The 12,224-nt window shown below is 47.3% G+C and overlaps 1 protein-coding gene across 2 annotated transcripts in view; it reads left to right on the top strand.

The window, feature by feature from the left end:
• Positions 1-12,224, top strand: part of GNAO1 (G protein subunit alpha o1) — a 166,323-nt gene that overhangs the window by 78,178 nt on the left and 75,921 nt on the right. For both annotated transcript variants that reach the window (XM_082712514.1, XM_082712515.1), the window contains exon 3: positions 5,381-5,522. In XM_082712514.1, the coding sequence (XP_082568640.1) occupies positions 5,381-5,522 (142 nt within the window). The remainder of the gene's footprint in view (positions 1-5,380; positions 5,523-12,224) is intronic.

The following is a 12,224-nucleotide window of genomic DNA, read 5'->3' as shown; positions in this document are numbered from 1 at the left end:
CTTTGGTGTGGGCGCCATTGCAGCATCTAGCTTGGCTTCCCTTTGCCAGCCTGGTTCTGCAGGCGTAAGAAATCTGGTGGATTCCCACCCCACCCCAACACTCACACTCACACTTACACACACACACCCGCCTCCAGTTAGTGAGCTCCTTGGAGAGGGGTGGAGCTTGTGCGTCTGTCTACTCCTGGCTCACATAGTTATGTCCCACTTTCTCTGAGTGCTGTCCAGAGCCCAGCACTGAGCCAAATAACGCGGAGAAGAGGAAGCGAGATGGCTGGGCTATGGTACCTGACTTCCAGGGGCTGACAGGCTGGTGGTAAAGACAGAAGATTAATACACAAGTCTAGCAGGAGATGATCTCTGCTTATTGTGGTTCTCAAGGTGCAAAGCATGTTTTATCACGACTCTATCAGTTGTAAGTGGCAGAAACCCAAGTCAAATTAGGAGAATGATTGGGCTTCTGTCACTCAAAAATGTAGAGATAGGATTAGCTTCAGGTATGACTGGATCCAGTGGCTCACAGGATGTCTCTGGGATGTGATCTGACCCTCGGATGAAGATCAGTTTCTGGGGCTATTGCACTATGGTACTGGAAATGCCACTGACTGTCGTTAAGCTGTAACACGCAGCCTTACTCCTGCTTTCCAAATCCTAGTGCTATGTCCTCTAGGGCTCAGACCTAAGCTGTCACAAGAGCCTAGACTCCCCTGGGCTGCCTCTCCAGCCCCTAACCAGGGGCACCTGGCTGGCTTAGTCAGTAGAGCATGTGACTCTCAATCTCAGGGTCATGGGTTCAAGCCCCACTTTGGGAATGGAGTCTCCTTAAATAAATAAATACATACGTACATACGTATGTACATATATACATAAATAAAAATAACCCTGACCAGACGCCTCTTTTCCTTGCCCCACACTCCTTGCACTGATACCATAGGACATGTTCTGATACTCACTTTGTGTGTGAGATCTCTGGATCCTCTGGGATCCTGGATACAGGGATCTAGGGCAGAAGCGGCTCTGCCTCTCCGCATCTGTCTGGTGGTCACAAGTAGGGTCTCGAATGACACTCTGATGCTTACCAGCTGTGTGACCTCAGGTAAGTGGCTTAGTCTCTCTGAGCTTCAGTTCTCTCATCTGTAAAGAGATGATAATAGTTTTCATCTCCTAGGTTTGTTTTGAAGATTAAATGAGAGGGTACATGTAAAGCCCAGAAGGCAGAGAGTAAATCCCCCAACATCTACCACTGTTCTTATTTTGGTCCTTGATACCAATGAAGGAAATTCTGTCTGGGGGGGGGGGGTTCTGGCTTTAGAATGCAACTATCACTACTCACAGCTATCATTTATATATACTTACTATATAGTAGGCATTTTGCATTTATTCCTCACAACAGCTTGTCGTACAGGAGAAACCTAAGACCTGAAGGTTTAAATCCTTTACCAGTTATACCCAGCTTATCAGGATAGAGCTGGGGTTGCACACATCTGTCTGGCTCCTGAGCCCAAGAAGTCAGCCTCCCACTGCTCTTCTCTGCCTCTCCGGATGACATGGGGAATAGAAAATAAAGGGGCCTCAAGTGATACTTTTAAGGATATATGACTCAAATCCCTGTTGGGGGGAGAAGATGAGGAAGGTGGCATGAAAGCAATACTAGGGCTGACACTAAAAACATCAGTGTTTTGCCTGAATGGAGGGATTACTAATAGTATGTTTTGGTTTGGTTTGGTTTTGGTGTTGTCTTATATCATCCAACTTTCCTTACTGGTAGTAAGACCAATATACTTACTACTTGGTAAAGGCCAACATAAAATTCTACCCTGAAACAGGAAGCCCAATTCTAAGCTACTGTCCGCCCGTTTGAACAAGTAATGGAACTAGTAGTCGTGATTGGAGCAAGTTTTCCCTGTATTGCCTCATTTCTGCAAACCTCCCATGAAGTTTCTTTATTTTAGCCCCCCGACCCCCTGCCCGGGCACCAGGCTGAGACCTTCCAGGTAGTTTTCTACCCAGTCCAGCCCAAGGACTGAGGTGGGGTAGAAAAGTGAAGTATACTAGGGAACCCGTGCTCTACTCCTAGACAGAGAAGACATTCGGCCAATTACTTAATCTCTCTCAGGCTCACTTCCTCTAATGTCAAGTAGGTATAATAAAAAACCTGGCCTCCCTGCCTTAGTAGGTGCTATCATGACGGATACTAATGGGTGAAAAAAATTATACTTCTGTCCCGAGTGGGGGTAAATTCTGAAGGGTCTGAAAAGTACGCCCAGGGACCAGAATGAAGAATCAGAAACTCACTGCACTGGCTTCCTGTAAGAGGGTATCATGGGGAGTCACAGATCCTAGCTGCTCCTCTCAGGTCACCCGGCGTGTCCCACCCTCGGAGGGGAGTCTGGTCTTGGAGCCTGGGCAACACTGGGCTTTTTTATATAGCTTTTAAGTTGTCTAAAATTTATATTATATGTCTTAACTTACCATGCTGTACTGTTAAGTGCTTCGTGTATATGAATTTTTCAACAGTATATTTCCATTTTATCCCTCCCATCCTCTGTGCTATTGTTGCGTAAGTTTTCGTTTTACTTATGTTATAAATATCACAATACCTTTTTTTTTAGCCTTTTTCCTCTTTTTACTTTAGTTTGGATCATTTCCATTGCTTATTGTTCAAGGTCACTAATCTTCCAGGAGTTAATCCCATACGGTGAAATTTTTATCTCAGATATTTCGTCTCTAGCCACTCCATTCTGTTCTTTTTATGTCTCCCATTTCTCTACTCATTATGTCCATGTTTTTCTTTAATTTCTTGAAAATATTTTAAATGGGTCTTTTTAAAGTCTTACTAGTTATTTCCATCATCTCTGTCACTCCTGAGTCTGATTCTATTGACTGATTTTTCTCCTGGTTATGGGTCACCCTTTGCTCCTACACATAGCCAGGAATTTTGTATAGGATGCAACATATTAAAAATATTATATTGTTACGTGTCTAATTTTGTTGTCCTCCTTTAAAGAGTGTTGGACTTTATTCTAAGGCAATCAAGTTACTTGTAGATCAGCTTGATGTTTTTGCATCTAATTTTTGAGCTTTGTCAGGGCACGTCTGAAGTAACTTTTACTCTAGGGCCAGTTTAGCCCTACTACTATGGCATGAACCTTCTGGAGTCTCTGCTGAGTGTCCTCAGGGTTTAATAAGGGCTCTCCACTTTGCCTGGCCAGAACTTGTACATCTCCCAGCCTTAGGTGAGCTTTGGGAAGTGTCCAGTTTATAAGCTCCCTGATGCTTGCTCCTTGCTGAGCTCATGCAGTCCCACCCTATTCAGCCCAAGACTCAAAGAGATGCCTGGTCATGCATGGAGAGCTCTCTCTCTCTCTCTCTCTCTCTCTGTCTCTCTGTGGTTTTTTTCTCTCTGGTGCTTTGCCCATGGAATCCCAGCTATCTCAGCCTTCCTGAATTTTGATCTTTACCTCATCAACTAAGTAAGACTGCTCTGCTCTGCTTGGGCTCTCCCTCCCTTCATTGAGGGCTGATACATGACTCCTAAGTGGAAAGCCATCACAACCAGAGGACTCACCATATTTGTTTCCCTTATCTTCAGGATCACAGTCCTGTACTGTGCCTGAAACTGCTTGGTATATATATTTTCTCATTTTTTAGTTGTTTACAGGGGGAGCTACCAATTTCCTCTAAGATCCCTCTGGGGTAGTGCACCAATGATCCAGTCTGGGTGTATCTTCCCTCTAGAAACTTGGATCTAGGGTTAAAGAAGTCTGAGAAAAGTCAGAAGGGTCATTCTGATCTGCTTCTTAGAGAAACCCAAGCTAAAAACTCACCACCCAGTATCAAGTCAAATTTTACAAGAATTGTTAGTGTCCATCAGCTGGTGGTTGGATAAATAAAATGTGGTATATCCATACAATGGAATATAAGTGGGCAATAAAAAGAGATGGAGTACTGGAAAATGCTATAGCATGATGAATCTGGAAAGCATGGCTAAGTGAAAGAAGCTAGTTATGAAAGACTGTGTAGTGTATGATTCCATTTATATGATACGTCCAGAATAGGCAAATCTGTAGAAACAGAATACAGATTAGTGGTTGCTTACTAGGCATGGGGGGCGGGGAGTGACTACTAATAGATAGAAGATTTCTTTTGGAGAAGGACGAAATGTTCTAAAATTAGACTGTAGTGTTGCCCAAGCTTGTAAATGGACTAAAAAACATTGACTTGCACACTTCAAGTGGGTGGATTGTATGGCATGTGGATTATATCTCATTAAAACTCTTTTAAAAAAAAAGAATTTGTGAGCGATTTCCTTCTGCTCTGAAGGTAATGAAGGGATGGGAAGGTGCTGTGGTGGGGTGCAAGAGAAGCCTCACCCCTTAGATTGATGTATGTCCGTACTGGACGGCATATTCAATCCTGAACAGTGACACGTGACCCGTGAAGAGTGTGCACAGTTATCTTGGGGGCGGTGGTGGCTCTTGTCCAAGGTTAGTCTTCAATACCATTCGCTCCTTCTTAATTACTTCAACCGGAAGAGAATCCGTGCCAACTTTTAGTTTTATCACCTCTTCCCAGCCTTCTCTCCTCTCTGGAACCTGGGGAGCAGTGAGCATGTATTGAGTGAGTACTGTGTGCAGGAAGAAGGGACATTAGGGCACATCTAGCCTTACCCCTGACCTCAGAGGAACCTGAGAACAGGAGAGCAGAGAGTGTCACAAGGCCTCTGGGAACTATGAACTATAATGTCACCTATGTGTCCCCTGTGTCACTGTTCAGAGCCATCAGAATAAGGGTGACGTGGTAGTCAAATCCCAGCCGAGGATGGAAGAGCAGGTACACCCTTTCTGTGGAGTCTTCCATGGTCAAAGATGAAGACAGTTCGTTTAAGTGAGTCCTCTTACCTTCAAGCACTGTGAGCTTTCCCCAAAAGAAAAATTATTATTCGTTTGCAGGCTTTTTGCAGGCATCTTCATCAACATAATTCTAAGTGGAAATTTAGGTTAAGACCCTGAGCTTTGCTTAAAAATACTAACAGCTCACATATATTGAATTCTTACTGTATGCCCCCCCTGCCCCCCCCCCCGCACCGTTCAAAGCACTTTCAGGTACACTCAGCTCCTTGCTGACACCATCTGTCTCACTGTGTACAAGGAATGGAAAAAGACTAAATTTCTTTTTGCCACTATTCTGTTTTCCTGCTGAATTTTCAGTAATTCAGGTAGAGTCTTCCTTCAGCTCAGGAATTCCGCATCTAGGTCGGACCCTGCCCTCGGCCAGCTAAGCCAGTAGGTTGGCCCCAGAGGCTTGACAGGTCTTGGGCTCTTGGTGCCAAGTGAAAACAGTGCACTCATCAGATACGGCCTGTGTGCTTTTTCTCTAGGATCATCCACGAAGATGGCTTCTCTGGAGAAGACGTGAAACAGTATAAGCCTGTTGTCTATAGCAACACCATCCAGTCACTGGCAGCCATCGTCCGAGCCATGGACACTCTGGGCATCGAATATGGTGACAAGGAGAGAAAGGTAGGCTGCTGAGCCCATGGGCACTGTAAGGAGAAGGCCTGTCCTCCTTATAATGTCAGCTGCCTTATAGGAACCAGAAGAGAGTGCTATCTGTGATAGAGAAGTCTAGTCTCCAGCCCAAGCCAGTGCACCAGTCAGCCTGGCAAATTCGGTCAAACGGGTGTAGGTGCTGGGCACACCTCCAAAGCAAAGTCGCCAACAAAGACGACAGCCATCCAGTGCCGGGGTTTATTCTGCATATGACAGAGGGTTGCTGATGTCTTAAATTGGGACTCCCGCAGCATTATACAAGTACTTGCCCTTGGGCAATTAACTTGAACTGAAGTATTTCTCAAACCAGACGAGAAATACGTGAGCACCATCTCCCCTCCTCAGGAGAGCATCCCTTGCCTTCTTGGGAGCAGGCTGTAGCCATTTGGATTTGACTCTCTATCCTCCTTTACACCAGGGGATGTGTTGTCTGCCTCTCCCGGGTGAGCTGGAGGGCCTAAGGGGCTCTCTTTCCTGCAGGAAGTTGATATCCTAGAATAGGGACTGTTTTACTTTTTTTTTTTAATTTTTTAAAATTCCAGTGAGTTAACATACGCTGTTAATATTCATTTCAGGTGTACAATTTAGTGATTCAACACTTACATATAAAGGACTGTTTTTCAGTTGAATTCCCAGGTGTCTGATAAGTAGTGAATGGAATAAGTGTATAAAAGCCTCTTATTTGCAAACATTTGCATTAACCATAAGACTGAAACATACACAGCTATACTTGGCAAAGCTAAATAAAAGAGAGAGGGAAGGAAGGAAAAACAGTCTTAGAGAATTCTATCCAGAAGTGGCTCTATGTCCCCTGGTGAGACTGTGAATCCCAGCAACCCTTTCCCTATGTCCTGGAGGGCAGAGAAGGAGAGCAGATGGGGAGGTCTTTGAGTGCCCAGACCCACCTATTGGAGCCTTTGGAAAGAGAGAATTCATCTCTGATAACTGTGTGATTCAGTTGTGCGTTGTACATATCCTGTCTTTGCTAAAAAAATCATCTCCTTCCCAGAGGAAAACTATCCTTGCCCCTGGATCTGATGAGGAACCTTTGATAGATAGCTTTAAGTGTAAAATTCAGTATTTTATGTACAACATTCTAAGTCCATGGGGCAGAGTCATGCCAGCTCCGGCGTGGGCTTCTCCTCCATGGCCGGGGTGGGGGTGGTGTGGATGGGGAGTGATTTGTTGATGGAGGGTGTGTCCAAGGCCAGCCTGGGCTAGGGAAGCAGGGCCCCTCCCGCTGCTCCTCTGGGAGGCCAAGTTCTGCAACCAGTTCTGCAGAGGAAGCTCTTCCCACTGGGGGGACGGGCTTTGGTTTTGGCCATGGAGCCAGGGCCTGTGGAAAGAGGGGTACCACTAGTGCTTGTCTTATTTCCGTTACATATAAGCCGACAGCTTCTAGTGCGCCAGGCACTGTGTTGACTGCTGGGGATCCAGGAATGAACCCAGTGGGGGTGGCACCCCGAGAAACCAGGCATTTAGCACATACATACTCCCATCATCAGAATCAGCCTAGCAGGTTACAAGGCTTCATTTCTTTTAATAATAGTAATGGTCACAGTGATAATAGGAAGGGCTGTCTTCCAGAGCAGGAAATGCCTAGTGCGATCTTTACACAAGGACAGGCCATAGGCCTCTTGGCCAGAGGGAGAACAAGGTACCTGAATCTCCGTTCCCCAAATGACAGCAACCGTGCAAGAGGCACATATGTCCACAGCACGTACCCGCCGCACAGACACACACATACGTACGTCCACGGCCCGTGCACTCTTCCAAGTGGATGTGTGTTCACTGCCACGCCTGCCTCCCAACCATTTCCCTCCCAAAAACTTCCTGCCCTGACCAAAACACGGAAATTCATTCTGACTTTGGAATTCTTTTCTCCTTCAGTTCTGAAAGCACGACTTATTCCTGTGGGATTCCCATCCCCCTCCCCACCATTTGATTATGCTGAACAGAGAGGTGATTGCTTGGGAATCACTGGGAATACAGTGTATCAAGGACAGCGCTGGGGGCCCCTGGAGCCTCTGTGGGTCTTTCTCTTCTTTAAGGTTTCCCCCTTAGGACAGTCATCAAGCAGGGGGCCAGGGAAGGTACCAGTACAGAGGGACACCAGGAACAGAGTGGAGATGCCCGGAAGAGTCCGCTGGACATGGTAGCATTGGAGGCCAGTCCTGTTAACAGTGGGTGGCATCACAGCGGGGTGTCTGACCCACCCCCAGGGCAGCACCAGCTCCTTGGGCACAACCCTCCTGGCTGACAAAGGCCTCCAGGCCCTTGGGCACCTCTCTGTCATGTCCCCTGTGAGGAGCAGAAAAGTTGACCCAAGATCAGGCCAAAGTGAGCCAGACATTTGCGGAAGGTATTTTCTGGAAGTGCACTGGCATGGATTTGCCGTCTGGGAAGCTGAGTGCAGGGATCTACTTCAGACTGAAATCTTCCCCTGGACATGGAAGGGACATTTGTGATGAAACCTGGCTCTGAGAAGGAGCCAGCCATGCGAGCAGAGGGGAACAAAGTTTCCAAGTAAGCACCAAGGCACCAAGGTCCTGAGAAAGGAGTGAGGCTGGCATGTTGGAAGAGAGAATGCCTGAACCACACCCTGGGAGAGGGGTGGGGCCCTGGGGTACTGGATGCCTTCCAGTCAGATCTGCCTACAGCCAGCCAGATGGTGCCCAGATGCCCTGACCCAGGCCTGGGTCTCCAATAGCTTTCTCCTTCCTCTCTCAGGACCCCGGGAGGGGCCTACGTGGAGGATCTGCTGTTTGGATGTTGTGAAAAGTGCCCCATGTGGAGCAAAGCCAGATTCGTGTTTCGGCCTCCAAAGACCTCCTTTATTCTCTTGGCTTCTCCCGTTCTGCCCTCCTCCCACAACCCATCATGAAACATCTAGAGGAAGACAGCCTCACATCCAGAGTCTGCTTGGGCCAGCCAGTTTTGCAGTCTCCATACAAAGAAGCATCTAGAAGCTTCCCTTGCTGTATCTCATTAAAACAGGTGTCCCTGACTTCTCTTGGTGGCTGGCTCATCACCCCTCCTGGCTCTCCAGTAGAGGGAGGAGCGACTGCTTTCTCCTTCAGCCTCTCTGTGCATGAATCTAAGCCTGAAGAAGCCACTACACGGGGGCAAGCATCTGGGATCCCCTTACAGCAGTCTGGGGCTTCCACATCCCATGTCCCAGGCACACCAGACCACAGACCCTCTCCCCAAAGACACCACACACTCGTATGCCTCCAGGCCTTAGCTCAGGACATACATCTGCTTCCAGTGCCCTTCGCCCCTTCTCTTCTTCCTGGAATTCCTCCTGTTGAGTGAGGCCCAGCTTAGCTCCTTTCTCTTCCATCCCCTTGACAGCAGAACTCAGCTCAAGGCTTTCCCTCCATTGAGCGCTTACCCATGCACCAGCATGAAGATTGGTTATGTTACTCTTTCCTTAGAGCTGCGACCCTTGCGCTCTAGGGTGATCAAGACCCTTTTGAGCAGCTAATGAAAGCAGTGAGCCTTCTCTCCAGAACAGTACACACATGCATACATCTGGGAAATCCCACATACAATTTCAGGGGGCTCTGGCACTCATAAAGCCTGGAATAAGAACTCCTTCATGATTTTACATCCTTCTGCCCAAAGCCTGTGTCATTCATCTTTCACTTCCCTCCTCACCCAAACAACCTGCACAGGGCTCAGAATATAGTAGGCCTTCACAAAAAGCTCCTTGAGTGGAATGACATGTCTCAATTCCTCAGCTGTCACAGAAAAAAGGAAAAGTACCTGTGATTCATCACTAAATGAGCAGATACTGACTGAGTACCTACTATGGGTAGGCTTTGTGCTAAGTGTTCAGAGGTATGTGACACAGAGCCTTTAAGGAATTAATCTTTAAGGAGTTTATTTAAAACATATGAACATATAAGAAGGTGGAAAAAAGAGAGAGAGGGAAACAAACCATAAGAGACTCTTAACAATGGTGAACAAAGTGAGGGTGGATGGAGGGAGGTGTGTAGAGGATGGGCTAGATGGGTGATGGGCATTAAGGAGGGCACTTGTTGTGATGAGCACTGGGTGTTGTATGCAACTGATAAAACACCAAATTCTACTCCTGAAACCAATATTACACTATATGTTAACGAACTAGAATTTGGGGGAAAAGGGAGTTGATCTCCTTGGGAAGACAGGGCTCCCAAGCTGAATGCACTCAGCCATTACAAGGCAGTCAGGGAGAGCCTCTTCGAGGAAATGAGGCTGGCATTGACCTTGAAGCAGGGATGTAGCTTGACAAGGGCAGATATGGGTAAGGAAAAGGACTTGAAGCAGGAGGAACAGGAGTAAAGGCAGTGGGTTGGTAGCAACCAAAACCGATCTGAGGGACAGAGAAGGCCAGTGGCCAGAACGGAGGGTTGGGATATGGTGAGGTGTGGAAGAGTTAGAAGATGCAGTGGGGTCCAGACTTGGGGGGGATGCGGGAGCTTGGAAGGTGCGCCGAGGAGGTTGGATTTGATCCTGGTGGCAACAGGCAGCCATTGTTAGATTTCTGAGGACTTCTGGGGAGGGGTGGGATGAAAGTGAGTTTTTAGGAGAGTCTCATGATGGCCTGTGTAGGGGTGGAGGGACTAGTAAGAGGAGGACTGCAGGTAGGGAGGAAGGCTTGGGAGCTACAGGGAATGACACACATGCAGAGCTCGGTTCTCCATGGCGGTTGGAAAGGAAGGGGAGCAAAGTGATGTGTGGTGATGAGAGGAAGGTGAGGGCCCGGGATTGATCGGCTGCTGGGGCAGAAGGGTGAGGATCCAGAGACTGGCTTACTGAGCGCGTATGAAACCTGGAGCAGCAAGCAGGAGATGGGGCTGGACTGGGCCCAGTGTGCTGAGTCTCCTTGCGAACTAGTGGGCTGCCCGGTGGGAGTGATCAGTAAGCAGACGGATCAGAGAACCAAAGCTTTAGGAATTAAAGGTGGTGATAATATTGACTTCTGCTCTGTATGTTTCAGGACCCCGTTTAAACAGTTGACATTATTTACTGAATCCTAACAACCACCTGTGCTGTGGTTATCCCTTACAAGTGAAAAAAAAGAGGCTCAGTGACTTGCCCAAGGTCCTGCAGGCAAAATACGTAGGTATATGATCTAGATAGGACTCCTAACAAAGCTGTCGTCCCTGTGATTGGAGTCCAGAGCAGAGTCCCATTTAAATAGGCACAGCAAAATCACGCACACCAGATCTTTAAAAGAATCTCAATTCTCTATCCTAAGTCTCTCTAAAAATATGAAAAGGGACCCAAAGGACAACTCCCACTCCTGTTTTTTTTTTCATATATCTTTTCCCATCGTCTTTCTCTTGTCTGCCCACCCCCACCATCTTGTGCTGCCCCCCCCCCAAATTCCACAGACACCCCCTCTCTACTCCCAGCCTTCAAGGCTTTCCCTCCTTTGGCCTCTTTCTCCGTCTCTCTCCCCCACCGTTTTTCTCCCTCTTTCTTCCTCTCCTCTCTGTTGGGAGGCTGTTCTGTAACCTGCAAGAGGTTCCCTCTCTTCCTCTCCTCTCTCCCTTTTTCCATCTGTTCCTCTCCTTCCATCTCTCCTTCCCCCGACCGCCTCCTTTCTCCCACCCTCTCCTCCTCCCTTCCCTTCCTCTGCTTCCCTCTCCTGTCTCCCTCCTCACCCCTCCACCCCGCTCATTATCATGTAAATTGTCTTAACCTTTGGAGCTGAGTCTCTCCCCCTCCTCCTGCTTCCTCAGTTCTCAGCCCAGGGCCTGCATCTGCATCACAAAAGCAGAGAAACTTGTCTGGCAGAACTGGCCTGAACTCAGACACTAAAAGAAAGAAAAAGCTGGGGGAAACTGGACAGTTACAGGGTTAGAAGGTTCGCTTGGACCAGTGGGGGGATGGGGACACAACCCCACGTTCACAGATTTTATTACACACGTACATATGAAAATACGTAACACTGATGTGCATGTTTGTATACTTAGGTATGTAACACACATTGTAAACTAGCCAGGCAATAGGAAGAAGTAATGCCTTGAACTTGTAGACTTTATTCAGTGAAGAATACTCTCACTTTCATTTGTTCACCATCTGTACAGGTGCATGTTTCTCTCAATAAATCATGAACTTCTCAAGGACAGAATAGAGATCTTCAGTACGATGCCTGACACAAGAAGTATTAGATACTGTGTTCATAGCCCAGCTGTACCACCAGCTCTATGACCCTGGGTAAATTATTGAACTTCCTCAGTGCTCAGTATTTGCGTCTTCAAAATGGTCATAATCCTAATACCTTCTTCATTCTTCTGCTATAAGATTAAATGAGATAATGCTTGCAAAGTGTTATGCCCAAGTTTTCGCGTCCGAGAGACCACCAAGGAGCCAGGATGCAGTCACACGTGGGTTTATTTGACAGCTTAAGCTTGGGCCCAAGTATACCGGACATGGCGGAGTAGGGACTTGGACCCTGAACCAGATTACAGTCAGAATTTTTAAAGGCAGGGTAGACTCGGGTGGGTGAGGACAAAGGGGAATATGGATGATGTAAGTCTCCAAGGACTTTCAGAAGCAAGGTCTCCAGGACCTTGAGGGGCTAGCTATTGTTGGGAGAAAGGTTATTTATTACCAATAACAAAAATCTTCTCGTGAGACCCTTTAAATGTGTATCAGTGGGCCATATGCTTGGGAATG

Source organism: Mustela nivalis, assembly GCF_964662115.1.
Source record: "Mustela nivalis genome assembly, chromosome: 18".
Classification (NCBI taxonomy): Eukaryota; Metazoa; Chordata; class Mammalia; order Carnivora; family Mustelidae; genus Mustela; species Mustela nivalis.
The sequence above is the reverse complement of the archived record's forward strand: the minus strand, read 5'-3'. Positions and strand labels throughout refer to the sequence as shown.